Genomic DNA, 19,799 nt, shown 5'->3' with positions numbered 1-19,799 from the left:
GTCAATAAATTGATATAAATATTTCACATACGCAATATTTATTATCTTTTTTTACATATATAAATACATATATTTTTAAGCCGTGTAAAATCACGTTATTAATTAAATTTATTTATACTGTAATTTATTCATATACATATCTCACTCTACAAAAAATCAATAAATTTACATCACATTACAAGTAGAGTATTTTTACCAACATTAGTAGCAAAATTAACAAAGTTGTGTAAACTGACTCAAATTCATCGATATTAACATTAATCAATCAATACGTAAATATGTTTCGATTATAGCCTTACATATATAACTAATTGAATTTATAAAAGATAACTTATTTTTTATACAAAAAGCGTTTTTAATTTTTTTTTTTATTTTGCTAGTTTTCTGGCAAATATTATTTAATTGCAATCGTTTTATTAATAAACTGGTTACATCTAATGGTGCGTGTATTTTCGCTTGAGTAATTCTAACATTTATTTTTAAATTATTTAGTTTTTATATTAATAATTATTACTAATATGAACAACAGTATATTTGAAAATGAAAATTTTTTTTATTTTATTATTCTTTATTCTTTATTAATAAAGGCAGTGCTATTATGACTAAAAAGACATATATTAAAAAAATTTTTTTATTGTTAATACTGTATGTTTCATTAGATATTTGCTATAAAAAAAAAAAAAAAAAAATTATAAAAATAATTATAATAATGCCACCACAAAAAAAAAAAAAAAAAAAAAAAAAAAAAAAATAACAATAATAATAATAATAATAATAATAATAATAATAATAAATAAATAAATAAATAAATAAAAGAAGAAGAAGAAGAAGAAGAAATACCTAACTGGCATCATCGTCGGAAGATAGAATTTCTTCGGTTTGCGTGGCGGCATCCCTATTTCACGTTATTGATAATTCATTAACCCCGATGATGCTCTGATAATTTAATTCCCAAGGTAGAGGTGGAGTCACTAATGACGGCGTTGAACACCGTGCTAGCGAAGAATGATCTATTGAACATCGATCGATACCTTCAAAGTAAATTTAATTTTCAATTTACTTTTTTTTTTTTTTTTTTTTTTTTTTCTACGAAAATACTACCTGAAATATCGAAGCCGCCGATACTGCAGACGTCTAGTCCTCCGGTGCTAGTTGCACAGCAATTTTTGTTTGGACCCAATTGTTTTTGCCGGCAAAAAATCTGAAATGATAATTTTTATTTTTTATTAAAAGGATCCAAAATTTAAAGATGTTTCTACTATAATATCGTCATCATGTCGCTATTAACATTGACCATTTTTAAAATTTAAAACCGTATTCTCCGTTTTCGGTAATGTTTTTTATATATACAATAAATCCATGTTGAATTTTTTTCGGCAGTTGCTCACGTGTGAACAGCAAATGTATATGTATAATATACGATAGTATATAAATTCAAGTAGAATCGTTATAAACAGGACAGAGATTCATTATTCACTGTCACATAAATCACTTGAGACCTACATTAGCAACGAGCTTTAAAAATATTGTGTATCTGTATGTGCGTCTGTGTGTTTCTATAAATAGGACAAATCGTTAAAGTGTATTATATATTAATTACTGTTATAATTTACAATTATTGTCAAAAAAAATTTCTAGATACCAGTTTTAAACTACATGGTGGAAAAAAAAAAAAAAAAAAAAAATTAAAACTCATTTATTATTTATTGTCATATTACCTTGGTATTGATAATTTCTCGTGAAATTCGCCGAAAATGATTGTTGAGAAGCCAGTAGAGAAATGGATTCCAAAAGCTATTTGACAGCGCCAGCCACGTGGCAAGGAAGTCTAGAAATGGCGGCGGTTTGCTTCCTGTACACGCGACCACAACTTCCTGTATTGTCCATGGGGTGACCATCACAATAAAACCAAGACTCATTGCCGCCATTGTTCTCGAGGCTGATGTTGACAGTCTTCTCTCGTGTGCTACTAACTGAAATTTTTATTTATTTTTAAGTGAGCATTTTCCTTTGTGCTATGAATTATTCAGATCGACCAATTTTTTCCTTATAAAATTTGTCATTTTAAATGAATAGTAGATAAAAAGGAGCTACTAAATTTAGTTGATTCAAATCAAGTAGTTGAAAATAATTAAAAAAAAAAAAAAAATGCTAAAGCTTTCACCATTCTACCTTTTTATCGTTTCCTCAATCTTACATTTTTTTTTTTTTTTTTAACTATCTTATATCCTCCCGTTTCTGGTATAAATAAATAAAAGTAGAATATAAAAACGTCTTACATTTATTGCTCTGGAAAAATCAATGGACCAAACAAAAAACCCTAAATAAAATAAGTAAATTTATTTTGTAAAATCCGTGCAAGAGTCATATTGTCGACAATTTAATTATAGCGACTACACTGTAAGTTACTTTAGTCAAAATTGTCACAATGATATATCATATCGATTATAGTCTATAGAAGGAGCTATCAAGTTTCAAATGAATACACTTCAGAGTTGGACTTTCTATTACTTGAGACTGTCTTGTCAGATAGCAAGTTAATCATTTAGCAGACAGCTTTTCATGTACTTTGACAAAGTTTACTCAAGTCAGTAAGATTGATCGGTTAGACAAGTTAAATATTATATATATATATATATATATATATATATATATATATATATATATATATATATATATATATATATATATCCTTATTTTTTTTGCCCCAAGGATAAAACTCGGTAATTTTAATTTTAATTAAGTCCAAAAATATATAATAAAATAATTAGAGCTATTTAGAAGGAACTTTGCGGTTTTAATTAAAAAATACTAATTCAATGATATTTACCCTTTCAATGTTACTGCCGCTGATAACTTCCGGTGTGTTAACGCAAACAACGCGTTTTAATCGTAATTTATTGACATGAAACGCTGAGCCGTAACAATACATGAGGACCATAGTTGTCGGAAAATAGAAACAACAGCACGCGAGGATTCTTAAAACAAAAATTAATTTTTACAGGAATTAAAAAAATTTTTTGACAATTATATCAATCTATTCACCGGTAAAAAACGTTCTGATTACCTGAAAGATGCCCGAGTAAAAAATGGATCGCAAGCCAGCAGACCCGAGCTGTTGAAGTAGTATCCTCCACTGGGTAAAACAAGGCTTCCAAATATTGCGATACTGGCAATCCAAGTCGTAGACATTACAGCCATGCAACCTTGACGCATGTAGTACTACAATGGTAAGTATTCAAAGTTGTTACCTATATTTACCTATTGTTACTATATATTCATATTTTCAATAAAATACAAAGTTTAAATTGTCAATTTATCCCATGAATAATAACATGGACAATATAATCTCTGTCCGTTGATAGACGTGAAATTGAATGATTATCGCATGCTAATAATTGAGTCAACTAACCACAATACGATTTTGTTGTTATTCTGTTAGTTTGTCTATATATCTATATATTTAGATATGGTCATTATAACTAATAACTTTAACTTTAACTTTAACAAAAAAATTTATTATCCATTAATTAAAAAAGTTTTTCATACATTATTTATAATTATTAATTAAAAAAAAAAAAATAAATAAATAAATAAAGAGCGTTACCTTTTTTGAAGAGTGCCGGTGATAACGATGAGGATGCAGCATACAAACGTAACGATCGATTGCCATACAAATAAGAATAACTGCACTTTGCTGGGTGAGTGCACCCCGTAAAAGTGCCTGCAACATTTAATTCACCGATATGATTAACTTTTTTTTTTGTGAATGGTGGTTGACAATATGTCAACCTCAAATTACATTTTTATCATAGCATTTGTGATAAAAATTTTGTTCATTTGACAAACAAAATAAAGAAAAATTTGATATAATGCCAAGAAAAAAAAAAAAAAAAAAAAAAAAAAAAAAAAAACATTGATAATCCTGGGCGTTGAGATTTCACAGAATACACCAACGCGTAACTATTCTAAGTTAGTACACTTGTTTTGGTATGAGCTTTGGTATTCAATAAAATATAAACGGGTGTACACCAGAATTCTTACACACTACTACTCTGGAATCTATTCTATATCCGTAGTATCAAATGGAAACGGAATATATCCTTGAAATAGCTCTTCAAACGGCTTCCGGTCAATTTTTATTATCTGCTATCGTATCTTCTACAGATTCGGTAGAATCTGGCGCCAAGTTCCGTTCAAAAATTCCATTGTAAACGGAGCGCCAGACTACCGACTGTGTTTACTGTAAGCAGAATGGTATTTCGAGGTTGCAAAATTTTATTTAATTATATGGTACTCCTTTTTCCAAAATGATATATCATAAAAGTAAGTCATACTCTATTTTACTGATATTAATTAATTATAATCAATTATAACATTTAATTCACTTAAAATTATTAAATTTTAATTACAGCACAAACTATAGTAAGCCCAGAAATTTTGATCCTGACTTTTTTTTCATGGAGAAAAGGAGAAAAGTCACCGCCACAGACTAGATAAAATAAAAGTGTGTAGTAATCTTACTATAGATACGCAACTACACTGAAAAAAGTTAATTCACAGCTTGCATCTACAATTACCAGAGTGCACTGGAATTATTTCTACATAAACTGTAGATTCAACGGGATAGCTCACTGAAGTTAGAACCCCAAATTTTTTTCTTTTTTGATTTTTTTTTTTTTTTTTTTTTTTTCTATCACGTTTTCAGCTATTTGTTTGTTCTTTATTATTCACTCTCAACATTTGATTGTTCTCCATTTATTTATTTTAAAAAGAATTTATTAATAATGTACCTTTAAGTTAGCCCCCCTGTCGCATTTTTTAATATTTTGGTAGCAATTTGGGTCATCAAGCCTGTATTTTTTATTGTTCATGTATATTTAACATTTGTTCCTACTTCACATTTTTTATTTGTTGTTTAATTAACATTTTTAATTAGCTGTATGTATGCATTCTAAATATTTGCACTGCGCATGCGTCAACTTTATGTATATAGACTTTTAGCGTGGTCTTTTGAAAATTATAATAACAAGCACATCTCATGTGGAAAAAATTAAAAAATTTACGAGTGTAATTTTTTAGGAATTACTATTTAATTAATTCAAATAATTAAAAAAAAAATTGTTAGACGTCAGCCAATATCAATATCATTAAGTAAATAAATAAATAACTAATAAATATTCATTTCATTCTAAATTTTTTAAAAATATCGAGAGAATTGTTAATCAATGCATGTACATTTTTTTTTTATTTTCATCAATTCTATTTTCATGAATACTACAAACTATTAAAAAAAAAAAAAAAAAAAAAAAAGATATAATATATAATTATACATATTTACATTACATAAATTCAAGCGAAATCGTTTTTTCTCGAGTTGAAATTCGTTCGAAAAAATTTGGGGTACTCAATGACGCGCGCCAAGTACGATAAAAAAATTTTTTCTTAATTTTTAAATTTTCAACAAATTTTTTTCAATTTTTTCAACATTATGACGGTTTCTTGGTATTTTTTTGTATTTAACTTTTTTTTTGTATAGAATGAAAATTATTGTAACGAGTCTTATTTTTTTTGCAAAGTGTAGATGTTATTAAGATGAGTTTTATGAACGTGGACTTGGCGCAATTTTTAACAGTGAAACTGTTTTTGTTCGATTGTATGTGGCCATAAACTTATACTAACAATAAATATCTATTTCTTTTTATTATTTTATACTTTGTGGGCTATAACTATTATCCACGTTATCTTTTTTCTTTTTTTAAGACAATTGAAAAATTTTTGTAACAATATTTCCATCAGTATTATTAATCAGTTTGTATTTATATATGAACCAAAGACAAACAAGGTGTCTCGAAATTATAACATTTACTACATATAATCAACAATTCAAACTCTGTCAAATCAACTTGAGCATACATAACCGACGAGAAAATCAAAAAGTTTGTGGTTTTAGAGAAGCAAAGGCATGTTTCTTGAACAAATAATGAATTAGCAAAATTAATCCAGGATAAAATAACTGAATCTTGTATAATTTTTATTATTATTATTATAACCAATGTTTGCGTTGTTTTAATAACTAACCTGAATTTGACAGACCACTTCACCATAGGGCCAGCACCCGTAAACTGCCGGTAAAAATCCAAATGGCGTAACTAATACGCCAATTGCAAGGTCATTACTGGCTAGACTCGTTAGCAGATACTTTGGCTGAAAGGTAGGTAAAAAAATAAAGATTATATATATTTTATTAAATATACTAGCATAATTGAAAAAAAATTTTTTTCAACAGTCTTCTCTGAATCGCGTACAACGGGAAAGAAAAAACTATTCTAGATGTAATTAATTAATCTTTAGAAATAGTTTATCGATAATAAGCTCTTGTAAGAAGCTCTTGTACGGTGGGTTCGTACGTATAATAAATAAACTATCTATATTTTAGATTTGAATTACACAAATATATAATGGGGATAAAGCTCTTGTAAGCCTCATGATGATCTTCATAGAATAGTTTATGTCTCAGTCTGTTCCTCTCATCGACTTACTAACATTTCATCATATCTTCTCGGCTTACTCACCCTCCTATACATACACTGTGTAAACTATATATTGTAGTATATAGCCACTTTCTACAGCTTTGCTCATGCATATGCAAATGCCAACAGCCCAGTAAATACATTCAGATATATAATACCACCTTGTAGTTTTCTTTAATATATAGTATACTTAAACTAATATATATCAAGTTACTTTATTCTACGTGACATGGATCTTAAATTTTCAAAAGATTTATTGTTATAGTAGTTATTATTCTATATGAATTTTTATCGTCCAGATATAAAAAATTGATTTTATTATACCCATTTCTTATATTTATTCCAATAGCAAGAAGCTTTCAATGTTGATTATAAATCAATTTCTTCTTTTTAACAATTTATTTTTGAAACTTTGAAAAACTTGAAAAACTGACCTGCGCATGGATGTATTTGCTGTAACGACGACTGTTAATGACGCAGATGACCAACAAATTGGCGACCAAAATTCCAATACTTAAGAAAAGTATCAAGGTTGCGCGCAGTAATTGTCCAGGTCCCGGTGTTGGCCAATGTGTATATTTATGCCCGGCGTCAGTAGGCCAACAGCTGCTGTTGTTGAGTGCTGGTGGTAATAAAGTTGGCGTCTGATGCTCTAACATTCTTCAAATACCTTTTTCCTTGAGTTTCTATTCGGCTCACCCTCTGTTTGAGCTTCAGCTTAAGCTTACATCCCTCCTTTTTTTCCGAGTCTTCTTACCACCACCACCAGTGTCAAATAAATTTTCTACCATTACCACTACCATCAACGATCACTGTTGCAATTATTTTTTTATTTCCCCAAATTTATCCCCATTTTTTATTCATTCCACACCATAAAACCGAGTTTTATGTTTCGCCACTCAATTTCATTATAAATATTAAAGATACGTTAAAATTACAATTTACATTTATCTATAAAAAATGTCTCTTTAAATTTATTAACGAGTTATTAAGAAAAAAAATACATGGATCAATATTTTAAGGACTTTTCAGTGTCGTCGGTAAAAGCTGAAAATAACAAAAAAATGAAAAAAAAAAAAAAAAAAAACCCAAAAGTTTATAAACTTTTTTTGCCCTCGGCTAAGAGAGAGCTTTCCACTTAATCTCATAAACTTTCTCAGTAAAAAGTAAATAGACCGCAAATAAAAAATAGTATCCAAAATAAAGGAAAAAAAATTGCATAGTTTAATTTTTTTTTTTTTCTTTTTTAAATTAATATTTCATGCACTTATGACTCTACCAATATTTCCGTCGCTGTAAATTCAACTATAATTCGATGATGAGTTTTAACCAACGTTCTTGTTAACTAACCTCTCATTATTAACGATTGTCGGATTAGTTGACCTCATTTTTTTTTTTTTTTTTTTTTTTTTTTTTTTTTATTGAAGGAATTTTGTTGAATTTTCATCGCTAATAATTATTTTTAAATCAATTATTTAAAGAGTCTAATTCTAATTTTTAAATTTTGTTTTAAAACTTAACTTATTTATTTATCAGTATTTTTTATTTGGTGGAGTATATGAGGCTCTAATTTATACGAATAAACTTGAAGGCGATAACCGAGTAATTAAACAATTAAAATTCACGCGAAAAATCTTTTTTATTATTATAATAATTATAGTAATGACTGTTTTGCATAATTAAACCATTTCAAGTAATCTTTTTAATGTTACTAGTTTAATTTTCATTGTCATCATCATTGTTATAATTATTATTATTATCATCATCATTATCATATAATTAAAGCTGACTCTTTTCCGTTTGTAGTAGAACTATTGATTTTGTATTTAAAGTTATAACTGCTGATAAGTTTTAATCTACTGCTGTAAGTCTGAAAAAGTAACGGGATTATGTTTTTTTTTTTTTTTTTTTTTGAGTTAACGATTCATCAAATATAAATCATTACTATACTTAAGATTTAATATGAAAAATTATCTGAAATACTTAGCATTTAGATATCATTCAATGTGGTGTTAACAATAAAATGAAAAAAAAAATGTAATCCTGATTTCTTGACTTGTGTCAAACCGAACTTGCAAAAGTATCTAAAGTTCTGACGTCTAGTCATCAGACTTTTATCACGTCATATCTGAAGTTGTTGTTGTTGTTTTTTTTTTTTTTTTTTTTTTTTTATTTCTCTACTTACACATAACCCAGAGATTTAAAAAAAAATAGAACAGCTCTCAGGGGATGTGTGACTGTATGTCACTCTCTAACTTGAACAACTCTCGAGGGCATCGAACTTGAAACTAAAAAAAAAAAAAAAAAAAAAAAAAAAAAAAAGTTGACAAAGTTGTGATTTATTTATCTTCCATTCGGTCGAATATCAATTAATGTCACTAATAATTTTTTCAATTGATAAATTCGCGAAAGAGGTCAAGTTAATTTATATGCCTGAGTGTTTTTACGGGAATTTTTTGTTTTTCATTATCCGAGGGATTTTTCGGTAAACTGTTGTAAAAGGACAACGTTAAAAAGACAACGCATAAATTACACCAGGAGCCTGCTAAGAATATACTTTTCTATTGGAGTAGAATTCGATAGCGTCTGAATTAAAGATTTTTTGCCGAATTTATTTCTGTTTATTTTCATGAATAAAACATATTATTGCTCTAAATATTTTTAGACAATCAGCATTGATTTTTATCAAGCCTATGATTTATTGCCAATGATAATAATAACAATTTTTTTTTTTTTTTTTTTCTATAATATTTTAATGGAAATATTTTATAGCAAGACGTAACAGAATCCGTGAGATATGGAAAACTCGCGCGAAATCTAATTTTCTCGTATTCTATTCGTATTATTCTTCTTCCATTTAATATTGTTATTCTGTCTGATGCGTGCACGGTAACAAAAGTATAATATCCTTTACTTAGGTCTTGTCTATCACCTTCAATATTAGTTAATTTATTTTTTATTTCTCTTTTACTCTGAGACATTGAATGCAAATGAACGTTTTTTTATTGAAAACTATTTTTTTGTTAAGAAATTCTCAAACATTGATTATTATTATTAAAAAAATCAACTAGAATTATTTTCCAATAAACTAAAAATTTAACCTCTTTTGAATTAAAAAAAAAAAAAAAACTTTTTTATTCGAATACACAAGACTATTATTATTTTATGAAAATACTTTATAACTCAAATATTTATTCAACAGCCCGCATTCTAGCAATAAATTGCCAATTCTTTCGTTTCAGTAGTAAAAAGTGGACCCGGATTTTATGATCCGTGAGAAAAAAAAATAACTGTATAATTATTTACTCCCACCAGACAATATCGAATTTTGTATGTTCCCCTGCTCACCAGGATTTCATTCATTTATTTAAAATTAAAAGTTTACTTTTATTTCATTTATTCAAACGATTTTATTATATATTTTATTTTACAACCCCTTTTATCGTCTTTCAGTAAGTATATTTATAAGTATTTATTCATGAGTCACGTGTCACCGACATGAGTCCTAACATATACTGAATAAAATGAATGGATAACCTTTTTTTCCTTAACTTTTTTTACAATTATTTTTTATATTCAATAATAAAAGAGCTACTGACTGTTAACTTTTTTCTTTCGAGATATGTTACCATTTTTTTCTTCAACTTTTTCCATAATCGTAAAAAAAAATTTCATTAAATTAATAATCGAAATTATTTATCGCCAAAAAATGTTAATTATAACATTTTATAGTCCTTACAAATGGCATCTAGAATTTTTTATACAATTCGACTCAGAGTTACATTAACACTGACGTAGCTATTATGTTTTTTTTTTTTTTTTTTTTTTTTTTCAGCTTAGCACCATTTTACAATTTTTTTATTTTACTTTTCTTCCGTTTTTCTCTTCCTATCTTTAACCATTTTTTTTTTTTTTTTTTTTTTTTAAATCTCATTCGACGTCTCACCCTTCGATTTTCTATACCATTGTAGAGCGGGCGTTATAAAAGATGTCTCTTTAACGCACATAAAATTATTATTTTTATTTAACAAACCTTTTGTATACCTAGGTTGCAAAAATAAAAAAAATTTTCTAACCTTATATTTGAGAAAAAAAATTTTTTTTTTTTATTTTCAACTTTTATGTTAATTTGTAACATTTTAACAAAATCAGTGTTAACATTTTAATACCAAATTGTTAAATAAAATTACCGAGCCAAAATTAAAAAATTGAAGCAATTGTTAATAATTTAATTATTAAGCTAATAATATTTTTATCCACAAACTTTTGAATAATAAATAAAATATTTTTTAAATTTTAACGGCAATGTTAATAATTTTACACTTTTCAGTGTTGAAATTTCACATATACTATTATTAAATAAACTTCTTTTCGATTTAACACACTTGAAAAATTAAAGTTAACGTTTCAGCACTTGATCAACAGTTATAAAATTTCATTAATTGTTAGAGTTAAAAATTAAACATTCAAAGTGTTACCACTTTTGAAAAAATGTTCCTTACTTTCTAAATGAAAAAAAAAAAAAAAAAAAAAAAAAAAAAAAAAAGAAAGAAATAATTTTACTAATAATAACACTATTTTACACAAAATAAAGATTTGTTAAGACTTATCATAAATAATTTCGGGAAAAAATGAAAATCGAAAAAGGTGTCGTCATCGCAGAGTCTGACGACGCACTGACTAAAACTACTAGGCTGGGAGAATGGGCGTTTGTGAGTCCAAAATTTGACGGTAGAGCGCACACGTATAAACCGCGCGAGAACGTATCACACATACTTATATATATATATATATATATATATATATATAGATTAACTAATATTAATCTGAAATTATATTTTATATTTTATAAGCTTCATTATTATTTAATTTTTTTTTTTGAAATTAGAGAATTTTATTTGATTCCGTCAGGCATTTAACGATCCCCATCCCCTACTAGTTCCTATCGAGCTGGAATATTACTCTGGCACTTTCTATCTCCCACACTTTCCACCCGCAGCAACCCATCCTTTCCCGCCACTTCCGTTTCCGCTTTCTCACTCACTTCCATCCTCGTCTGGTAGTCTCCTACCTATTATTACTCGGTGGTACGATCTGTACCATTGGTATTGGTCGTGAATTCGTAGTTTCAGTGTCTCCCAATACCAGAACAAACGGGGAAAAAAAAAAAGGGCCAAGAGAAGAAAAATAAAGTGGGAACGTTGGGGTGGGAGTGATCAAGCCACTACTTTAACCGATGAGTTTAAAACGACGCCACGACCTACGCACGACTGACCTAGCCTCATTGTCTTGATATCTCTATTATTTTTTAGTCGAGGCCCTCGAGGGGCGACATCAGGAGGAACCTCAGTGATTTAAAGTCTTTTAAAGAAATAAACTATTGAGTTTGTGTGAGTCGTTTATCAGAGATTTTTTCAGTTGATTTAGTTTAATGCTAACAGATATAAACGAATAATCAACAGGCATTTTTTTGTGGTAATGTTGTTATATACTGATCAAAATTTTAAAATAATATTAATCAAATTCAATGTAAATAGTTGAATCTATAATACCGATTGTCAAAATAAATGATAAAAAAAAAAAAAAAATTTCATTTTAAATTCGCTGTCTCTGAATCAGTTACTATAACGCAAAGTTCAATTCAAGCTTACAAATCGAGAGTAAAAGGTAAAAATTGATTAACAATGCGGAATAATTCGACAATAGATTCACCGAAGTAAATAATCCATCAGGCGGATTAAGTAGGTATCTACAAATTGATAGATAAATTCTTATGCAATTGAGAGTCTATGATTCAGCATAATAAACTATTTAATTTTTTTTTTTTTTTTTTTTTTTTTTTTTTTTTTTAATATATATAATAAATACTAACAATGATAAGTTACGACAAGTTATATTGGGATATTGCTATTGTTCTTCATCTTGTTCAGCAGAACAAAGCCAAGTAGGAAATCTGTGTTAAATCCAGTTGACGTAAAGTATAAGATTATCATACAAAATGAGACGCCAAAGTTAGTATAATAGTAACAACACGAGTAATGAGATTCAAAAGTTTGTAGTATTATATATATATATATATATATATATATATATATATATATATATATATATATATATATATATATATATATATATATATATATGGGTATTTAGTTACATAGACAGATAGATAAATCACTTTGTTTGATCTTGGAGTCATATATAGATAGACTGATGAGCCTGATATAATGAGTTTTGAATTATAAGTAAGGCGATAAATTACCAAAGTTAATAATTTAATATTAACAGTAATGAAGATTTGCTAAAACTTTGTTTTATCTTTCACGCCTCTTTAGTCTTCCTGCAGGAAACATGTTTTATATATATTGAAAGTTGTTTTTAGGTGAATTTTATGTTGTATCATTGAATGAGGATGATAAATGAGGATAAATTTCGAAAAATCAATAGTTTATACGGCAAATAAAATGATAATTAGTTTTATCTAGTTTAAATAGTACTTAGTGATCAATAACCTACATACTCTATATATTATTATATTTGAACGGCTTCCGGAAACCTTTTAAAGTCCTGGGAATATCAGTTAACTATTTTTCAACAGTCGCTATTAGAAAGCCGGGCATTAATATCATATTTTATAATATACTCGCCATTAATATATAGTATTAGTATTAATAATTGTATTAAAGGAAGGCAGTTTCATTTAGTTAACTATATGTTAAAAATTTTATTTTTTATTATTAATATGTGTGTGTTAAAATTACTTATCGTTAATACTGTTGAAAAAAATAATAATATATTATTTGTTTTAGTGATATTAACAATAAGTGTACCCTATCTCTTATTAAATGTAAACGCTGCAAATGATTTTAATTCCGAGTACATATATCAAGATGAAACGTTCAATTTTAATTATGACACGAATAATAATTTAACAACGATATTAACACCGCTCGGTCTTCTTGAATCATCTCTTATAAATTTTGATGATAATGAAAATCTTACTGCTGAAATGGATTTTCGTAAAATGGACCATGATTTAAATATTAATAAACAATTGTTACAATTTCCAAAAATTCCATATAATCAAGACTTTCACATATCTGATACAATAAAATCTTCTAATTACAGTTTTTATTTTAATTTTTTACATGCATTTATTGAATTTGTTCAGCCTTATGATATACCATCAGGTGAGGAGTAGTCTACAATAATAATAATAATAATGATAATAATAATAATAATAATATTATAATCACATCATGAAAAAAATTCCCTTACCTCTTTTTTGTTTTGTATAGATTTACTAAAAGACATCTTAGAAAATCGTTTAACAACATCGAAACTAATAACAGAGGTGAGTATAAATCAAAATTCTCCACCTTTAAAATTTCTTTTAATAGTTTTAGGGTGTCTCCTCCATCAGTATATCTTCAAGTCACCGATGTTATTAGTTATTTATTTGTTTATTAAATTAATTTGGGATTTAAATTCGCTTAGCATTCATAGAAACTGAGATTGTTGTCGTTGCTGTTAAATAGAGTTAAAAATAAATTAGATTATCTCTCTCTTTTTTATCCTCACAAATTAAAGTTAGATTTATTTTTTCCCCATTGTTTCAGTCAATGAATATAGAGGTCGGTTTACTCATCCTTCTAGGCGTTTGTTCTATTTTGGCTTGTGTCATTCCTGGCACAGAACTCTGGCTCGCTTGTCGTCCTATCAGAGAGGATTATAAGCCGACACAATATCCCGGATTTCTAACTTTTGTACTCTATATATTGGCCTTTATACTTGGGTAAGTCGCCAACTATTTGTTCTTTATTCACTTACTGACATTATTTATATTGATTTTCTTTGATCTTTACTTTGATTTTCATTATTATCATCATTTATTTCACAGAGTATAATTTTAATAAAAGTTAAAAATTTTTGGGTTAAAACCACGATAATATTTAATTTTTAATTTCTTTCTTTAGACTAGGCATAGCGGTTTTGATATTATTTAATGAGTTGACTAATATGGGTATTGAGAAAATCCCTAAGACAATTGATCAAGCAATTGATGATCTCAATAATTATCACTCGGGTACCACTGTAGAATTTCGCAAGTGCCTGACCAGAAGCTTAGATGTTGCAAGCGAAGCGATTATGGCTGACCTTGATAGTGAGTAACAAAAATTATTTTACAGGTCAATTGATGATTTCTTAAATATTTATGTTATGTTGGTAGATATTGATGAGCTGCTGGGAAAGCCAGTTCAAGTTGAGCTGTCCTATGAAACCGGGTTGGAAAATACGCTGACCCAGTTACTGAATGTTGCTAATTGTGAGTATCAATATAATTGTTTAAATTATTATTTTTTTTTTGTTAACTTATTTTAAATCAGTTCGATTCTTACAATAGCCACAACTTTTTGCCACAGTAGCCTCAATTACAATCAGTTATAATTATAAAAATTAATATAATATTATTCATTATCATTCTATAACCATATAATATAAATTATACTTATATCAATATTAATTTAATATTACTACATACTTACTCCGAATTGTAAACAAGTCTGTGCAGCTGTTGAATCTGTTGAGTATAAATAACATGTCTTATCAAAATTGTAAATACAATATTAATTTGAATTAAAATACTTATCATTTTTAATGATCGTAATCGAAAAAATATTCATTCAGTCATAATTAATGTCCGAGATCCATCATATAACACATTATATTTTTGATCGATAATTCTCAAAGGTGACGTCATTTTGCTGTATTTAAAATAATAATAATAATAATAATAATAATAATAATAATAATAAATATATTTAAGTGAAATTCCCAAGTGATAATCTGATATTTTTTATTATACAAGTAAAAAAGTAAAAATGTGGAATATAACGATATTGTTGGTTATTATTGTTATTACATCAGTAGGATCTGTATCTGCATACTATACTGTTAATAGTGATTTAAATAATTTTAAGACTGTTAATAATATTATCGATGAAACGATTGATAACAAAATCCAGAAGACATCTTTAGGTGATCTTGTCAAGACTTTGATTGATACTGATAAAAAATCATCCAATTATAAACAAACATCATCAAATGATGAATTTTTAATAACTAATGATGATAAAAAAGTCTCAAATGATGACCTCTTTTTTTCTTTGATTGATAAAAAAGCTCCTGAATATCATGATCCAACTGCTAATGATGATAAAGCAGCAACCAGTGTTGCTGAGCTTATAATAGTTGTCAACGCTGCAAAATCTGTAAAGCACAAAAAAAATTTTGCTAGTGATAATGAAATATCCATCAAAGACCTTATCAAACTTTTAATTGATAAAAAAGAAGCATTAAATTTTTTAACATTTGAAAGTGACCAACCAGCTATTAATCACCCAAAAGTTAATAATTTTCAAACTCGAATTTCAAATCATCAAAATCTAGCAATAACTGATGATGAAAAAATATTTAATGAGGTTATCCCAGCTTTACGCAATGGAGAAGCTAATCTTGAAGAACCAATTTCGGATTTAATAACTGCTGTTGATGATGATGATGATGATGATGATGATGATAAAGTAACAACAATTAGTGACTTTATAATAGATGTTAATCCTGGTAATATTGCTATTATTGAAGCCAATATTGACAAAAGTACCGTCAAAAACTTTATCGAGACCTTTATTGACGCTAATCTGGATAAAACATCTATAAAAGATTATGATGGTGTTAAAAATGAAGGATCAAGCATGAAATTAATAACTAATGATGAGAAAAAAGCTGTCAATCACCTTTTAAAGGCTTTAGTTGATCCTAAAATTGCTAATCTCGAAGAATCAGTTTTAAATTTTGAAAATTTAGTTCCTAATGATGATGTAATTCCTATGGGTGACTTTGTAGAGATCATCAACGATCTAATAATTGGTAATCTTGATGAAAATCCTACTGGTAATACAAAACATATGATAAATAAAAAAGAAGATTTTATTGATAATAATTTTAAGAAGCTTAACAGTTTGAAATATTATCCAGATATTATCAAAAACCTAGGAAACGATTTAAAAGTTGATAATGACCAAGAAAAAGGTGATTATTACCTAGATAAATACTTTTTTTACGACATCGACGAACCCGTTGGTTACGAGTACTATCCCGTTGTCGCAAAAAAGATTGATGATAAAAAAAAACAGCAAGATCGTCAGTTTCTTCTGTCATTATATCATGTTTATTGAAAGTTATTGTTAACTACTTAAAAAATTTTAAATATGTATTTTAGAATAAATAAATCCGAATCAGTATAGCTTAAATTATTTTAATTTATTTCTTATTAATTATTTTAAATCATCATTACCTTGAAATATTATCGGTTTTATAAATAATATACAATATTTTGTAATATATACGTATCGAAATTTATTTCAAATTTATTGTTGTCGTAACTGCAAGAATCTTATTTTTATTTTAGCCAGCCAAGATATCGGTGTCAATGCAAATAATTTGATAAAAAATGCCGAAAGAGCCAAAGAGCTGACCGCTGAATTGACCAGCGAATTGAACAGAATCAAGCGTGACCTTGAAAAAATCATCAGCAGCTGCTCGAATCCTCAAGATCGGTTGCTCTGCTCTACTATAAATACTAATGGTCTTGTTATTAACTTTCAAATCAACAAGGTACACCAACTCTTTTTTGAATATTTCAAATAGTTCAAATAGTTTAAAATTTAAGGGCTTGTCATTATTATGGATAAATTTGTAGATAGTTTTGATTTGATTAATTAAAAGAATGTAATTACAGACAGCAAATAGAAACCATGAAAATTTTTTTTTTTTTTATTAGACGCTAGTAAAGTATGGTTTTAATTAAACGTTACCGATAAAACTAGAGCAATTGGCAATTTTGTGGTGACAACGAGGAAAATGTTTCAAGAAAAAGAAAACAAAAAAAAAAAAAAAAATTGAGTTAATTGAACTGAGGGGGAACATTGTTTCTGCGAGAACATTGAATAGTTGACAGATTTATTAAATTTTGCAGATTTTAAGGGACGAAAGGTTGCTGAGGTTACGCAGCATAAACCGGGATAATTTGACAGAAGATGCACGACGTGCACGTGGGGAATATTTGTATGTGCCTCACCATATTTCAAGAAGTACTTTGGACATGAGAAACCGTAAGAACGTTTTCGTTTTGTTTTTTTTTTTTTTTTTCCCATTGGTCTTTTTATAATGTTGATATTGACACAATGCCTGGGGGCGCAATATATATATATTTTCTCCATCGTAAAACTATTCTCTTATGATTTTCAGACATTCTTTTGACGACCCTATAATATTATGTTCATAGTTTGTGTACATAGTAGTAGATACTTGTATAAATATATCAAATTTTTTATCTCTTTAAGGATATATATATATAAGATTTATTTATAATATACGTTTTCTTACATGAAAGGTTCTTGATGGATCAAAAGATTTAATATTATTATTATTATTATTATTATCATTATTATTATTATTATTATTATTATTTTTTTTTTTTTTTTTTTTTTTTTTTTTTTTTCAGAAATAAGAAGAGAGTTAAGTTTAATTCGAGGCCGACTTTTTTATGAAACTCGTAATTTAGAATCAAGTAATTTACACTTTAATCGAAAAATTGAATCAATTAAAAAATACATTCACCGTGATGTCGTTCCTTATATTCTTGAATTTGAAGAAACAAGATGGCTCTGTGGAATCGGTAATATAATAATTAAAAAAAATTTTTTTTTCTTCCATTATTTGATCGGATTAATTTTGTATTATATATTATTTAGCTACTGTTATTTTGGTATTTTTTGTATGGATTTTATTGATAAGCGCATTAATATGTTGGTGTACATCTAGTGATAATAAAATACGCACCGCGCTACTGTGGTAAGTTTTCCTAAAAATAATCAAAACAATAATTTTTTTTTTTTAATTTTTTTTTTAGAATAAATTTTAATCTTTAATTATTTTAGCGGATCATTTTTTAATTGTATCATATCAATATTTCTCTGGTTAATAATGATATTAATGATATTTATATCAACACACACTGAGCTAATACTCTGCCGAGCGCTTGAAGGTGACAGGAATTACAAAACACTTGAGACAATAATCGAATCAAAGCATTTGCTGGGAAAACCTCTTGAAATGTCACTTAAAGATTTTATCGAGTAAATTATTTAATAATTTTTTTTTGTTTTTTGATAATAGTTTTTAGATATATATATATATATATATATATATATATATATATATATATATATATATATATATATATATATATATATATATATATATATATATATATATATATATATATATATATATATATATATATATATATATATTATATCTTATCAGCTCTAATTATATAATATATGATTTCATACATTGTTATGTTTATAGATTCACATCAGTGAAGTATACTCAACGAATTAAAAACACTGATTACTGGATTAATATCAGTTTCAGTGAAAAAATCCGTTTCGAAAATTTTTTTCAGATTTTTAGTGAAAATATCTGTCAATATGGTAGTCTGGTGAAGATATCTGATATAACACAAAATTTTTTAATTCAATTTTTTTCAGTTCCGTCATTAAGCTTTCATGAAGAAACTTAATCATGCTTCGTTTAATTGTAATTAACACATTTTGATTGGCAATAACACCGCATTTTCTCAATTTAGTCGGCCATACGTTTTATTTTTTAATCAACTCAATTTTCGCAGTGATTCCACGACAGAGTCAATGTATTCAGGCGTATTCACTTGTAAGCAAATTGCATAACCGAACAGGAGAGGGCGTTTTATTGAAATCATAAACGATGGGCGGAGAATTTAAAAATTTCAAATAAAATACGTATGCCATGTTGATTTTACCTAACTTTTGTTAAACGTATCATAAAATAATATTTCATTAATTACATTTATGCATTTTATAGGTTGACTTACTTATAAATGTTGAAACATTAAAAGGATGTTCATGTATCCTGAAAAAATTTGGGGTACTCAATGACGCGCGCCAAGTACGATAAAAAAATTTTTTCTTAATTTTTAAATTTTCAACAAATTTTTTTCAATTTTTTCAACATTATGACGGTTTCTTGGTATTTTTTTGTATTTAACTTTTTTTTTGTATAGAATGAAAATTATTGTAACGAGTCTTATTTTATTTTGCAAAGTGCAGATGTTATTGAGATGAGTTTTATGAACGTGGACTTGGCGCAATTTTTTACAGT

The 19,799-nt window shown here is 27.1% G+C and overlaps 2 protein-coding genes across 4 annotated transcripts; one reads left to right on the top strand and one right to left on the bottom strand.

Annotated features, from left to right (window-relative positions):
- Nucleotides 1–36: 36 nt before the first annotated feature.
- Nucleotides 37–7,603, bottom strand: LOC141533610 (trace amine-associated receptor 9). Of its 3 annotated transcripts, XR_012480319.1 has the most exons (9): nucleotides 6,968–7,601; nucleotides 6,082–6,207; nucleotides 3,608–3,724; nucleotides 3,068–3,222; nucleotides 2,831–2,978; nucleotides 1,719–1,973; nucleotides 1,102–1,201; nucleotides 841–1,031; nucleotides 37–666 (listed from the first exon to the last, which is right to left on the bottom strand). XR_012480319.1 is itself a non-coding variant. In XM_074252593.1 (8 exons), exons 1-8 carry the CDS (start codon nucleotides 7,190–7,192, stop codon nucleotides 656–658), a joined length of 1,137 nt encoding a protein of 378 aa, XP_074108694.1. In that variant the 5' UTR covers nucleotides 7,193–7,603; the 3' UTR covers nucleotides 37–655. The 3 variants fall into 3 exon arrangements, 2 of the variants coding, with proteins under 2 accessions (XP_074108694.1, XP_074108693.1); XM_074252593.1 differs by lacking the exon at nucleotides 841–1,031 and having other exon boundaries at nucleotides 6,968–7,603; XM_074252592.1 differs by lacking the exon at nucleotides 37–666 and having other exon boundaries at nucleotides 726–1,031.
- A 3,561-nt stretch (nucleotides 7,604–11,164) lies between these two features.
- LOC141533849 (uncharacterized) lies at nucleotides 11,165–18,737 on the top strand. The gene is made up of 11 exons (XM_074252940.1): nucleotides 11,165–11,264; nucleotides 13,343–13,723; nucleotides 13,832–13,887; nucleotides 14,153–14,328; nucleotides 14,510–14,697; nucleotides 14,764–14,859; nucleotides 17,005–17,210; nucleotides 17,572–17,707; nucleotides 18,100–18,273; nucleotides 18,350–18,449; nucleotides 18,536–18,737. The coding sequence occupies exons 1-11, from the start codon at nucleotides 11,165–11,167 to the stop codon at nucleotides 18,735–18,737; spliced, it is 1,815 nt and encodes a 604-aa protein (XP_074109041.1).
- Nucleotides 18,738–19,799: the final 1,062 nt, after the last annotated feature.

Source organism: Cotesia typhae, unplaced genomic scaffold (genome assembly GCF_013202065.1).
Source record: "Cotesia typhae breed Kobodo isofemale line unplaced genomic scaffold, CoteBio_Ctyphae scaffold_121, whole genome shotgun sequence".
NCBI lineage: Eukaryota > Metazoa > Arthropoda > Insecta > Hymenoptera > Braconidae > Cotesia > Cotesia typhae.
This window is presented reverse-complemented; position numbering and strand designations above follow the sequence as displayed.

Bases quoted from the DNA above. Each gene is read 5' to 3' on its own strand.
- LOC141533610 (XM_074252592.1), bottom strand. From the start codon at position 7,192: ATGTTAGAGCATCAGACGCCAACTTTATTACCACCAGCACTCAACAAC. The intron at 3,725-6,081 runs GTTAGTTATTAA...TAAATGTTGCAG, and splicing joins AAGTGGTCTGTCAAATTCAG to GCACTTTTACGGGGTGCACT. The intron at 1,032-1,101 runs GTAGTATTTTCG...TTTACTTTGAAG, and splicing joins CGGCGGCTTCGATATTTCAG to GTATCGATCGATGTTCAATA.
- LOC141533849 (XM_074252940.1), top strand. From the start codon at position 11,165: ATGAAAATCGAAAAAGGTGTCGTCATCGCAGAGTCTGACGACGCACTG. The intron at 13,724-13,831 runs GTGAGGAGTAGT...TGTTTTGTATAG, and splicing joins GCCTTATGATATACCATCAG to ATTTACTAAAAGACATCTTA. The intron at 18,274-18,349 runs GTAATATAATAA...TATATTATTTAG, and splicing joins AAGATGGCTCTGTGGAATCG to CTACTGTTATTTTGGTATTT.